Source organism: Erythrolamprus reginae, chromosome 2, assembly GCF_031021105.1.
Source record: "Erythrolamprus reginae isolate rEryReg1 chromosome 2, rEryReg1.hap1, whole genome shotgun sequence".
NCBI lineage: Eukaryota > Metazoa > Chordata > Lepidosauria > Squamata > Dipsadidae > Erythrolamprus > Erythrolamprus reginae.
This window is the reverse complement of record NC_091951.1, coordinates 37,239,240-37,252,144: the sequence shown is the minus strand read 5'-3', so window position 1 is coordinate 37,252,144 and position 12,905 is coordinate 37,239,240. Positions and strand designations below refer to the sequence as shown.

At 39.9% G+C, this 12,905-nt stretch overlaps 2 protein-coding genes across 4 annotated transcripts in view; one reads left to right on the top strand and one right to left on the bottom strand.

The window, feature by feature from the left end:
* Positions 1-12,905, bottom strand: part of LOC139160193 (TNF receptor-associated factor 1-like) — a 635,213-nt gene that overhangs the window by 174,328 nt on the left and 447,980 nt on the right. The window lies entirely within an intron of this gene.
* Positions 21-8,943, top strand: LSM2 (LSM2 homolog, U6 small nuclear RNA and mRNA degradation associated). Its single transcript, XM_070737823.1, has 5 exons — positions 21-126; positions 1,732-1,799; positions 2,012-2,042; positions 2,500-2,559; positions 7,833-8,943. Exons 1-5 carry the CDS (start codon positions 124-126, stop codon positions 7,956-7,958), a joined length of 288 nt encoding a protein of 95 aa, XP_070593924.1. The 5' UTR covers positions 21-123; the 3' UTR covers positions 7,959-8,943.

Below are 12,905 nucleotides of genomic sequence, written 5' to 3'. Positions count from 1 at the left end.
GTCTCCTTCCGTAAGACAGACGTTCTCACGACGCATGCGCAACCCGGGAAGTTCTTTCTATTTCCCCCCCTCCAATTTCTGCGAGTTGACCCGCGCGGGATCTTTGCTTCTGCAGCGTGCAATATGGTAAGCGAAGTGGTGGTTTTGTGTGGGGTAGTAGTTAGTAGTAGCTTTGTTCCGTCGGGGTGGGGAAGGACGAGACGTTTTAACCGTTTATTTTGGAGATTCCTGGGCGAGTCCGTCTTTGCACTTAGAAATCACGTGTGAATCCGATTTTTGCAGCCCGTTAACCTTGTGTTAAGCATTGTTAACTGGGATCACAATAGGGGCTAGTAAGGCCAAATCCTGAATGAGGATTATATGTATGTATGTATGTATGTATGTATGTATGTATGTGTATGTATATATGTGTGTGTATGTGTATGTATACACACATGTATGTATTAAAACTTGCAAAGAACTGATAAAGAAATAAAGGGAGACTAGTCTCCTTTATTTCTTTATCAATTCTTTGCAAGTTTGGAAAATATAGTTTGGTGTCTGGATGGCCCCTGGAGTGAGGCTGAAAGGCAAAAGGGAGCAATATTCTAAGATAAAATACATGAAATTGTATAAGGGCAGACTAGATGGACCATGAGGTATTTTTCTGCCGTCAATCTTCTATGTTTCTATGGATGCTCCCTCTCATATTTGGCTATACCAAGCGACTAAAAATGTATGTATATATGTGTGTGTGTGTATTAATTACATATTAATATATATATTAATATATATGGCCTGATTCAGCATGGCTCTTCTTATGTTCTTAATATAAATTATATAGTTCTATATATATGTATGTATGTATATATGTATATATATATTAATAAATCATTAAAACACAGCCACCCAATCTACTTGCAACGTTTAAACCAGAACTCTACCCCCATCACTATTTATAAGGAAGAAATGGCAGTTGCAAGCAAACCATATTCAAAGCAGTATGAAGCCAATTACTTCAGCCTGATGATGGTAAATGTGAACATAAGGGAAATATTTCTTCACCCAGAGGGTCCTTGTTTTATGGAATTCACTTCCAGAAGAGGTTGTGACAGCTGTCAGCCTTGATAGCTTCAAGGCAAGATTAGACAGATTCATGGATGCCAAGTGTATTGGTGGTTATTGAAACAGATGTCCATGTGCCGCCTCTATGTTGGTTGAGGCAGGCAGGATTCCCTTGAGTACTATTTGTTGGGGGTCAAGGGAAAGGGAGGGTTTTGCCTTCTCTTTTTGCTCAAGATCACCATGGACAATTGGTAGGCTACTGTGTGACACAGAATGCTGGATTCGATGGGGCTTGGCCTGATTCAGCATGGCTCTTCTTATGTTCTTATGTTCTTAATATTAATTATATATTAATATATATATATATTAATAAATCATGAAAACACAGCCACCCAATCTACTTGCAACATTTAAACCAGAACTCTACCCCCACCACTATTGCTGAAATGCACAATGAGCTGAATGCTAATTATGAATGTGTTCTTTATTTGAACGAGGATTTGCACATTTGGGCACATACATAGCTTCTGCTCAACTCTGCTGTAGTATTTGTTAGGCTTTAAGAGTTGTGGAAGGTTATACTAATTTTGTGTGTGAGATAAAGAGGTACGTCTGTATAAATGCTTTGCACTCGATTGCAAAATGCTTCTTAAAGCTTTATGTTCATTTTTTCCCCTTTGTCATCAGCTTTTCTATTCCTTCTTCAAATCCCTAGTAGGGAAGGACGTAGTAGTGGAATTGAAGAATGACTTGAGGTATGTTTTAATTCACAGCTGTTTGGTTGCAAATGAATCCTGGTTTCTTTATAAGCCTAGCCTTCTAGTTTCTGGCTGCTTTCTCCTTTAGTAAACCTACCCATTTTAGCTTTCATTCCCTCTATTTAATTTGCAAGATACTATTGTGTTTTTAAGGAAAAGCTGTCACCTTAATTCTGATTAGTTTTTCTTTTTTTTGCCCCTTTCGGTAGCATCTGTGGGACCTTGCATTCTGTTGATCAGGTATGAATTAAAACTTTTTTGCAACCCTTTTAAAAGAATGTACTTGTTCTGCATTTTGCCTAAGTAGGTCAGTGCTGTTGAAAGCATCACTGACTTTCTTATATCTGGAATATTTCTACGCCTCTGCTATATGTACAGTCATCCTTGAGCAAATTTCATTTTATGTTCTGTCTCTGCAGTAGCTTAGGGCAGCAAACTATTTTTTTTTATATTCTTCACTCACATTAAAAAGAAAGGGCAATTTGCACCTCTCAGAGATAGCAACTTTGTGGACAATGCCACAAGCAATGAGCTTGGATGTGGAAAACTGATGTGAGATTGTCAGAAGGTAGAGGTGAAAAAAAGCTAGCAATGATTTTGGATAGGCAGCCTTGAATGACCTGGAAATAAACCTCGGGCTATACAAACTATCTAGCTTGTTTCCTAAACTCTCTTTTTTCATTCCCTAATTCCATAGTACCTGAATATTAAGCTCACGGACATTAGTGTGACAGATCCAGAAAAATATCCTCATATGGTAAGTGCTCATCTTATAAAGACCAAGGCAGGATTTGAAAAATAATGGATAAATGCTAAGATGACATCTCTAAATTGTCTATATGACTTAATCATTAGTGTTAATCTTCATTGTCATTCAGAGATGAGATTCTCCCCATCCAAACTCTTAACAGATTTGTTTCTTTCATCTGCCAGAACCTAAGAGTAAACTTGATTTAGCGATGTTTATTTGAACCAAGAAGGCCTTATAACATATATCTATTAAGACAGTGTTTCCCAACCTTGGCAACTTGAAGATATTTGGACTTCAACTCCCAGAATTCCCCAGCCAGCGAATGCTGGCTGGGGAATTCTGAAAGTTGAAGTCCAAATATCTTCAAGTTGCCAAGGTTGGGAAACACTGTATTAAGAGATAACATAATATAAGATTGTCTTTATTGTCTTTTCTTTTTTACTGTGTGCACATGGCCCACATCAAAAATGAAATTCTGCTCTTCAAGTGAAAGTGTGTATCTACCCAAACTCATACGTAACACAAATATATACATGCTATGTACATAAATAAATAAATAAATAAATAAATAAATATATGCAGGCATATATAAATCAGTCCATTTTGAATAAGTAGTGGAAAGAAGAAACTTGAGAGGTCATAAGGTTGACGCTGTATGGAACAAAAACAGTGAGTGAATCTGGATGTATTACTTTTGAATATAGCAACAACAAGAGTTGGAAGGGACCTTGGAGGTCTTCTAGTCCAACCCTCTGCTTAGGCCTAAAAAAAGGTTGTTTTTAGCTATTGGAGTTGTCTTTTTGAATACTTTTTCCACTAGTATACTAATTTGAACATTTCTGAACACAATGAAATGAAAACTGAAATGAAAAAATTAATGCTTATTTGTTTATTTGGCTCAGAAAATTCCCCCCCGGCTGTGTGCAATTTTAAAAATTTATAGATAGATTAGCCTGCAAAATCCATTTTTTAAATTTTATTTTTCATTTCATTATGTTCAGAAATGTTCAAAGTAGTAGGCCAATGCCCAAGATAGACCACAAATTCTGATTTGGCAGGCTAATCCATATATAAAGTGAAAAAGTTACACAAAATCAGGGGGGGTGGGCTTTTCTGAGCAAAATAAACAAATAAGCATTAATTTTTTCACTTCAGTTTTCATTTCATTGTGTTCAGAAATGTTCAAATTAGTATACTAGTGAAAAAAGTATTCAAAAAGACAATTCCACTAGGTAAAACCAACCTTTTAAAAAATCTGGGTCATATATGACCCGAGGATCACAAGTGTAACTTTTTTTGCCCAGCAAAAATTAAAACACCCACCCCAGCCCCCCAAAAAACCCACCACCCTTAGAAAGAACCCCAAGTCATGTAATTTCAAGTTTCAGATATGCAGGGAAATTTTTTTTACAGGGTCTCAAATTTTGTTTTGGGTCAGGATTGACCTGAGGAGAATAGCAGCGTTAATGGTTTGTTGACAGAATTAGGAAAATAATTTACCACAGGAAGCAAAAGCAAGCACTCACAACCCATACTGTTCCAAAACGCAGCAGGCTAAAATAATTCTTATTCCATCGGAATTAAGCAGGTAGGTCTTCTATGTGCAACAGTTCACTACTTAGACCAAAGTTACAATGGCACTGAAAAAAAGTGACTTACACAGCCTCCACAAGGACGTGTGATTTACATTCAGATGCTTGACATTTTTGACAATTGCAGTATTCCATATGTGTGTGTGTGTTTGTGTCATGTGATCCCTTTCATAAGTCAATGGGGGAAGCCAAATTCACTTAACAACCGTATTATTTGTTTAACAACAGTAGTGATTCGCTAATCAGATATATTATTATTATTATTATTATTATTATTATTATTATTATTATTATTATTTATTAGATTTGTATGCCGCCCCTCTTCGTAGACACTCGGGGCAGCTCACAGCAGTGATAAAACAATATACAATAGCAAATCTAATATTAAAGTCTAAAATAACAATTTTACATTAAAAGCCTAAAAACCCCATTATATAAAAAAGCATACACACAAACATACCATACATAAACGTACATAGGCAAGGGGATATCGCAAGAAAAGTCCTAAAGTGGGGCAAAAACTCAACTTTACAAATTTCTCACCTAGCCACATGAATTTTGGGCGCATTTGTGGTTGTAAGTTGAGGATTACCTGTGCTTGGCTGCCTTGAATAGCCTGATTTTAGAAGCATCGATCCTTACATGCTTAGAGCCTCGGTGGCACAGTGATTAGAGTGCAGTGCTGCAAGCTACTTCTGCTGATCACCGGCTGCCAGCAATTGGGCAGATGGAATCTCAGTAGGCTCAAGGTTGACTCAGCCTTCCATCCTTCCAAGGTCGGTAAAATGAGGACCCAGATTGTTGGGAGCAATAGGCTTACTCTCTGTAAACCGCTTAAGGAGGCAAAGTGTAAAGCAATATTTATTTTATTTATTTGTTTGTTTTGTTAAGTACGTATTGGTGGTATACAAAGATATAATAATATTCATATACATGATACAGTGGTACCTCATCATACGAACTTACCGTATTTTTCGCTCTATAAGACGCACCTGCTGATAAGACGCACCTAGATTTTAGAGGAGGAAAATAGAAAAAAAATATTTTGAGCCAAAAAGGGGAGAGGAAGAGAGGAAGGAGTGAAAGAAGGGAGGGAGGGAGGAAAGAAAGGAGGAAGGAAAAGGAAAGCAAGAAATGGAGGGAGGAAAGGAAGGAAGGAAGGAAAGAAAGGGGGAAGGGACAGGAACAGAGGAAGGAAGCAAGGAAACTTATGAAAGGGGAGAGTAAGAGAGGAAGGACTGAAGGGAGGGAGGGAGGGAAGAAGGGAGGAAGGAGAAAGAAAAGAAGAAATAGAGGAAGGGAAGGTAAAAGAGAGAAAGAAAAAGCAAGAAAGAAAGCAAGAAAGAGAAAGAAAGAGAAATAAAAATAGAGAGGGGGAATGAAAGAAATGGAAGGAGGGAAGGAAGGAGAGAAAGCAAGAGAAAGAAAGAAAGCAAGAGAAAGAAAAAAGAATGAAAGAGCAAGAGAGCAAGAGAGAGAAAGAAAGAGAGAAAGAAAGAAAGGCAACTTCAAAGAAAGGCTCACTGAGCATCTCTCACTCTCTCTCTCTTTCTATCCCTCTTTCTTTCTTTCTCTTCCTTTCTCTCTCTCCTCTTCCTTTATCTCCTCTCTCTCCCTCCCTCTCTCTTTCTCTCCCCCCTCTCTCCCCCTTTCCCTCTCTCTTTCTCTCTCTCCCTCTCTTGCTATCTCTCCCCCCCTCTCCCTCTCTCTCTCCCCCCCTTTCCCTCTCTCTTTCTCCCTCTCCCTCTCTTCCTTTCTCTCCCCCTCTCTCTTTCTCTCTCCCCCTCTTTCTCTCTCTTCTCACTTTCTCTCTCTTGTTTTCTTTCTGTCTCTTGCTTTCTCTCTCTCTCACTCTTTCTCTCTTTTTTTCTTTCTCACGCTCTTTCTTTCTCTTGTTCTCTCTCTCTTGCTATCTCTTTCTCTCCCCCCCTTTCTCTCACTCTCTCTTTCTCACTTTCTCTCTATCTTGCTGTCTGTTGCTCTCACTCACTCTCGTTCTCTCTCCGTTCTTCTCAGCGGTGACGCGCGCACGCCCTGCCCGCCTCACCTTTGCCGAGAGCACTTTCGTCCCGAGCTCCCAGCAAGGGGGTTGCAGGAGAGGCGGGGCCGGCGAAGGTGATATTCAATGTCGGGGGCGCTCGGGCAGTTGCGCGCGCTCCCTATCTCCCTGCTAGCCCACTCGGAATATTCAAAGTAAGAAAAACCTTTGCCGGCAAAGGCTTTTCTTATTTTGAATATTCCGAGTGGGCTAGCAGGGAGATAGGGAGCGCGCGCAACCGCCCGTGCGCCCCTGACATTGAAGACCTCCGCTGAGAAAAACCTTTGCCGGCATTTCCTCTCGGCGTCAAGGAGGCGCAGCGGCGGGCGGAGAGAGGGAAGGGGGGGGCAGCGGCGTCCCTCCTGGCCTTGGCGGGCCGCCCGACCCCTCCCCACCTCCTGCAAATGCGGCGGGCAGCGGGGGGAGAGCGAGGAGCCGGTTCTGGCGGGCGCGGGGCTTGGCTGGCTGGCTGGCGGGGGGAGCGCCGCTGGTGGTGCGGAGGGAGACCCTCCTCCGGGAGGGAGGGGGCCAGGCAGCAGCTAGCCAGCCAGCCGGCGGGATGGCGCTTCCGAGTTCGCAGCCTCCCCCCCCCTCCCTGCCTGCATCTTCGCTCCATAAGACGGGGCTGATTTTTCTTCCTACTTTGGGAGGGAAAAAACTGCGTCTTATGGAGCGAAAAATACGGTAATTGGTTCCAGGAGGAGGTTCGTAAGGTGAAAAGTTCGTAAGATGAAACAATGTTTCCCATAGGAATCAATTTAAAAGCAAATAATACTGCAAATCCTTCAGGAAAATCCCAAACTTTAGAAGGGAGGCGAACAGAGGGCAGGGAGGAGCAGCTAAAGGGGGCGGGTGGAAGAAGCAAGGCTAGGCTAAAGGGTGAGTGGGAAGGAAGAAAGGCAAGGGGGGCGCCCCTCCCTTTTCTTTCTTCAAAAAAGGGAGGGGCGCCCCCCTTGCCTTTCTTCCTAAGACACCGTTTCAGTGCCTCTGCAAGCAAGCTGTTCTCTGCAAAATCTTTCCTCCTCCAAGCCGCCCCTCCCTTTTCTTTCTTCAAAAGACACCGTTTCAGTGCCTCTGCAAGCAAGCTGTTCTCTGCAAAATCTTTCCTCCTCCAAGCCGCCCCTCCCTTTTCTTTCTTCAAAAAAGGGGGAAAAAAGAAACCCCTTCATCCCAGCAGCAGCTGCTTGGGTTCGTAAGGTGAAAATAGTTCGGAAGAAGAGGCAAAAAAATCTTAAACACCGGGTTCGTATCTTGAAAAGTTTGTTAGAAAAGGCGTTCGTAAGATGAGGTACCACTGTACTAGTAAAAAAAAACCATTAGGACGGGACGGAAGGCACGGTGGTGCACTTATGCATGCCCTTGACGGACCTCTTGGGAATCGCTTGCTATAAATTTATTTTATTTATTTATTTATTTATTTAGTCCAATACATAATACACATTGAAGAGAATAGATATTTAGTAATATAACTAAAGAAACGAATAGAAGAAAAGATATAAAAGTATAGGTGAACAAATTTGAAAAGAAGAAAAGATAAATGAGATAAGGAGAGACAATTGGACAGGGTTATGAAGTGGCATATAAGTCTAAATGCTAATGCTAAGTGCTATTACATTGCCCTCCAATGCTCTTCTCCATTTCTCTTTCAGTTGTCGGTCAAGAATTGCTTCATTCGTGGCTCTGTTGTCCGCTACGTCCAGCTTCCGGCCGACGAGGTGGACACCCAGCTCTTACAAGATGCGGCTCGCAAGGAAGCCCTCCAGCAGAAGCAGTGATGAATTTTTAAATTTATTTTTTATTTTTTTATTCTCCCCGTGTGACTTGACCTTTCCCTGAAGAAGAATGGTGGCAGGTCAACGTTGTCTCTTTCTCTGGGAAGTACCAGCAAAGTTAGCGTTGTAAATATGGCCGTCCGCAGTATCTTCCTTGGATACAGATGATAATCCCACTTGGCTAATGCTCATTCCTTCTGAATGCAGCATCCATCCATAATGTTTAAAAGATATTCGCACCAACCTCTTCCATCTCCTAGGACTGCTGGAGGGGAAGGTTGGTGAGCACTAAATTGAAGAAGAAATCTTAAGTCGCCCAGCTTTCCCATTTAAAAGCAGTAATAAAACCCTTCCATTATACATCCTATTCCTTGCTCTCTTCAGCATTCAGTGAATGGCACTGTTAGGTAGCAGGAAACTCCAGTTTTGCTCAAGGATCGATACTCAACTATGAAAATATATTTCTGTAGCTCGTTTTGCCCTGCAAAGTGCCCCAAAACATGGCTTTGTTCATGTATTATCAGCCCTTTCTAATGTCTTTAATTTCCTTCTGATGCAGCACAGTGGTTTTCATTTTTTTTCCATGTTGGTGTATTTCCTATTTATAAGGGTTTCCTATTTATGAGTGATTCTTTCTTTGGAATTTCAGCAGGTTAGAAAGGAGACCTGCAAACTTCTCAAGTGTGGAGAGTGTGTCCATTTTATTTTTGTTGTACACGCACTATAATACGTACCATTCAGGGTCAATCCAAGCTTTCTTTGTTGCAATATGAAATGTTGCTTATTTTCTCTGGCCGTTAGAAAAAAGTTGCAGGTTAAGTCCTACTGTTTTTGAGGATTTTTTTTTTTTTAACATTTCACTGTTGTTGCCTTTTGTATTGTTGTTCTGACATTTTATGGCATATGCACGTTTTTTAGGAAGCCTTTTTGGAAGCATAATGATACGTTAAACAGAAAGTGGACAATTAAAAGTTTGATTTAAAAGATAGAATTGGTTTTTTATTTAATTTTTAATTGATTTTTATAATAACAATATGTTCTGCCGGCGTGTTTCAACTGCCCATAATTACAGGGTAATTAGTCCAGGAAGACACACACCACACGATAAAAGGGAAAACCCAAAAGTTTTTATAAACAGAAAAACAGAAACAGCTCCCTTTTTAAATGTCAAAGGGATTTTCTGGTACACACAAGGCACAGGTTAAATGCAATCCAATTGCTCACCCAATAACTGGGAAATTGAGTCCAATTCTAAAGTCCAGAGAGTCCACACACAATCTTAAAACAGCACAAAAACCACGATCTTGACGAAACAATGAATCAGATAAACTGCCATGAGGCTAAAACACCAGGCTACACTTTTATCTGTAGCACTAATTACAGCAGCCCCACCCAACCACAGGTGGCCTCATTTTCTCTTGTAATAATTCTTCAGTTGTTGTCTCCTATGCATCACTCTACGCATGCGTGGATGGGTCATTAATTCTTGTTCAGAGTCCAGGGATGATACAGATGATTGATCTCCTGGGCTGTCTGCCAAACTTTCCTCTTCCCCGTCACTCACGCTTCCTTGGTCAGAGGAGGCTTCGTCGGCAGATTCCATCGGGAGCAAAACAGGCCTGTGGCATGTGGATGTCTCCCCCACATCCACCTCCACATTCCTTGGGGCAGGAGCTGGGCCAGAGCTAACCACCACAACAATATATCAGTAAAATATTCACACAACACATAACAATGGGCTCAGTGCTTAAAGTGCCCACCACCAAACAACATTCATACCCCTCCACCAAAATGGGGACATATTTTCTATATACCATTTTAACTCAAGAGCAATATATCTCTTTACATATTATAGAGTAATTCTAATTTATTCTTTATACCTTGGTCTCGAATTCTACTAACCACATGTCCTCTGACCTTGTCCCATCAATTCCCGCAGATCAGTTTCATTGGCCAAATTCATCCTCTTACCCATAATCTCGAACAATATGATCCACCATGTACTGATACCAATTTTGTATTGTCCATTTTGTCGCAGCCTTCCATCTTAGGACTATTACCGCCTGAGTGCTTTCTATCGCTGCTTTTATTTCTCTAAATTCTCCCATCTCGTTCCTTTTGACTAATACCGCCATTTCCTTTGTAATTGTCCATCGTATATTTAACATCCTATTAGTGTCTTGCACTTCTTTCCAAAAGTTCTGCACTACCGGACACTCCCAAAACATTTGCATAAACACCCCCTTATCTTGACATCCATGCCAACATTCTGCTGAAAGTAAAGATGGAATTGGTTATGTGCTACCATGTTATTTTTTTGAAAAAAAACCCCTTTCTCTTAAGTGGGAGGGCAACAGCAGTTGACTTACAACCACAATGGAACCCAAAACTTCCAAGACAAGTGAGTTTTTGCCCTATTTTACAACCTTTTTTGCCACAATTAGAAATATAGAAGACTGACGGCAGAAAAAGACCTCATGGTCCATTTAGTCTGCCCTTATACTATTTTCTGTATTTTATCTTAGGATGGATATATGTTTATCCCTGGCATGTTTAAATTCACTTACTATGGATTTACCAACCACATCTGCTGGAAGTTTGTTCCAAGGATCTACTACTCTTTCAGTAAAATAATATTTTCTCATGTTGCTTTTGATCTTTCCCCCAACTAACTTCAGATTGTGTCCCCTTGTTCTTGTGTTCACTTTCCTATTAAAAACACTTCCCTCACTGCAGTTCAGTTAGTCACACGGTTGTTAAGTGAATCTGGCTTCCTCATTGACTTTGCTTGGCAGAAGGTCGTAAAAGGAGATCACACGACCCCTAAGACACTACCAACCGTCATAAATACATGCCAGTTGCCAATCTTCTCAATTTTGATCACATGACACAGTGATGATGCAACGGTTGTGTGAAAAATGGTCATAGGTCACTTTCCAGTGTCGTAATTTCAAATGGTCACTAAGTGAATGGTTATAAATCAAGGATTATCTGTATTCTCTAGATTAGAGTCCCTATCTTAAATAGAATAAAATGGGCATATTGGGTAACACTAGCTTTGTTGCTTTTACGCCCATATTACATCATTACTTTTAACATTAGCAAGGAATGACTAAAGCTGAAAACATTTGCAGTGGGAATGACTAAGGCTGAAAACATTTTGAGTCCTCATTGTAGACTTTAGCTCAGTATTCAATACTGTACCATAATTCTTCTAACTAAACTAAATCAGTAAGCGGTACCTGAACACACTTATAAATGGACCACAAATTTCCTAACAGGAAGTAGCAGGTGAAGCTAGGCAAAATCACATTAGATACCTGTGCAATTAGCACAGCCCCCCCCCCTCCAAGGCTGTGTGCTCTCTCCACTTCTTTCTATACACCAATGACTGCATCTCAAACAATCCATCTGTTAAGCTACTGAAGTTTGCAGACGATACCACATTCGAGACAACGATGAAACAGACAGGAGGTTGAACAACTAGCCTCGTGGTGCGACTGGAACAATCTGGAAGTGAACACACAAGACTGTAGAAATGGTGGTAGACTTTAGGAGAAACCCTACCATAACATGATGGAGGTATCTACAGTGTCAGGGAGAATTCACATCTCTTGGTGGGATGCAATTTGGGGGTGACAGGTCGGGCAGGCCAGGATGTGAGACATTCATCGGTGGAGAGTTGGGGGCAAGCAAAATGTTGTACTTCTTTCTAGGGTGGGCATAATAAAAAATGATTGAGAAGCACTGCCTTAAGATAACTCTAGGCAGCTTACAACCATAACAATATTTTGATATTGCTATGGGAATAATAGTGATATATCTAAGAAATTAAAACAATTACTATGAAAATTAGTGTCCAAGGGGGGGGGGGAATTGTAGTCACAAATGTGAGAATGCTGAAAACTGGAGGATATGATTGGGGAAATGTTTTAAAAAGTGTGCAGTTTGCAAAATGAGAAGGGTATAATTTCTTTTAACATGGGCACACAAAGACCAAATTGTTGCTGGTTTATAGGAAGAATTTTCTTTCTTTTTTAATATATTTTTAATTGTTTTTTTAAAAAGACAAACAAAGACATACAACATTAAACACTCAAGGAGCTGCTATTGCTCTGCTTATCTTAGAAGTCTAACTACTACAAAAAACAAAAACCTAACTGTGGTCAGATCAATATAGAAATAACACACACATATATTAGATACTTGTTAAATTTAACTCTACATTCTTATGTTAATTCAATTTCTTTATCTATAAAATACTTATTCAAAAAAATAAAATATAGTGAATAACACATCTAACTTATCATATAAGCGAAAAAAAGGAAAAAAGAACAGAAATTCTGCATTTATGTTATTTTTAAACTATTTCACTCTATCTTATAAAATTTCAGAATAATAAGTTCAAAGAGTTGTACTGTACATTCTTGTTACTTTAACTTTTACTGCTATTTTTAAAGTTCCACCATTCGTATACTTTGTCCCATATTTTGTAAAATTCTGTTTCTACTTGATTATTCAAGCGTTTTGTCATCATATCTAATTCTGCACATTCCATAATTTTTTTAAAAAACTTCTGCATCCTTTGGTATTTCCTTTTCTTTCCATTTCTGCACAAATGCAATTCTTGCCGCAACCAATACATGTATTATTAAGTAATAAATTTCTTTTTTATACTTAATATTTGAAATACCGAATTAAAAAAATTCAGGATTACATTATAGGAAGAATTTTATTTGCAGAGGGAAAGGCAGCACAGTAATTAGTTTGACAAGTGCTTGGGAAGTTGTTGCCAAAGCCCACTGCAACAACATTGCTAAGAAGGCCTCAAGAATTGTTAATCTAATCCTACGTAGCTTCTGCTCTGGAAATCTCACACTTCTTACCATAGTTTACAAAACTTTCGCCAGACCCATCCTCGAATACAGCTCATCTGTTTGGAACCCATAT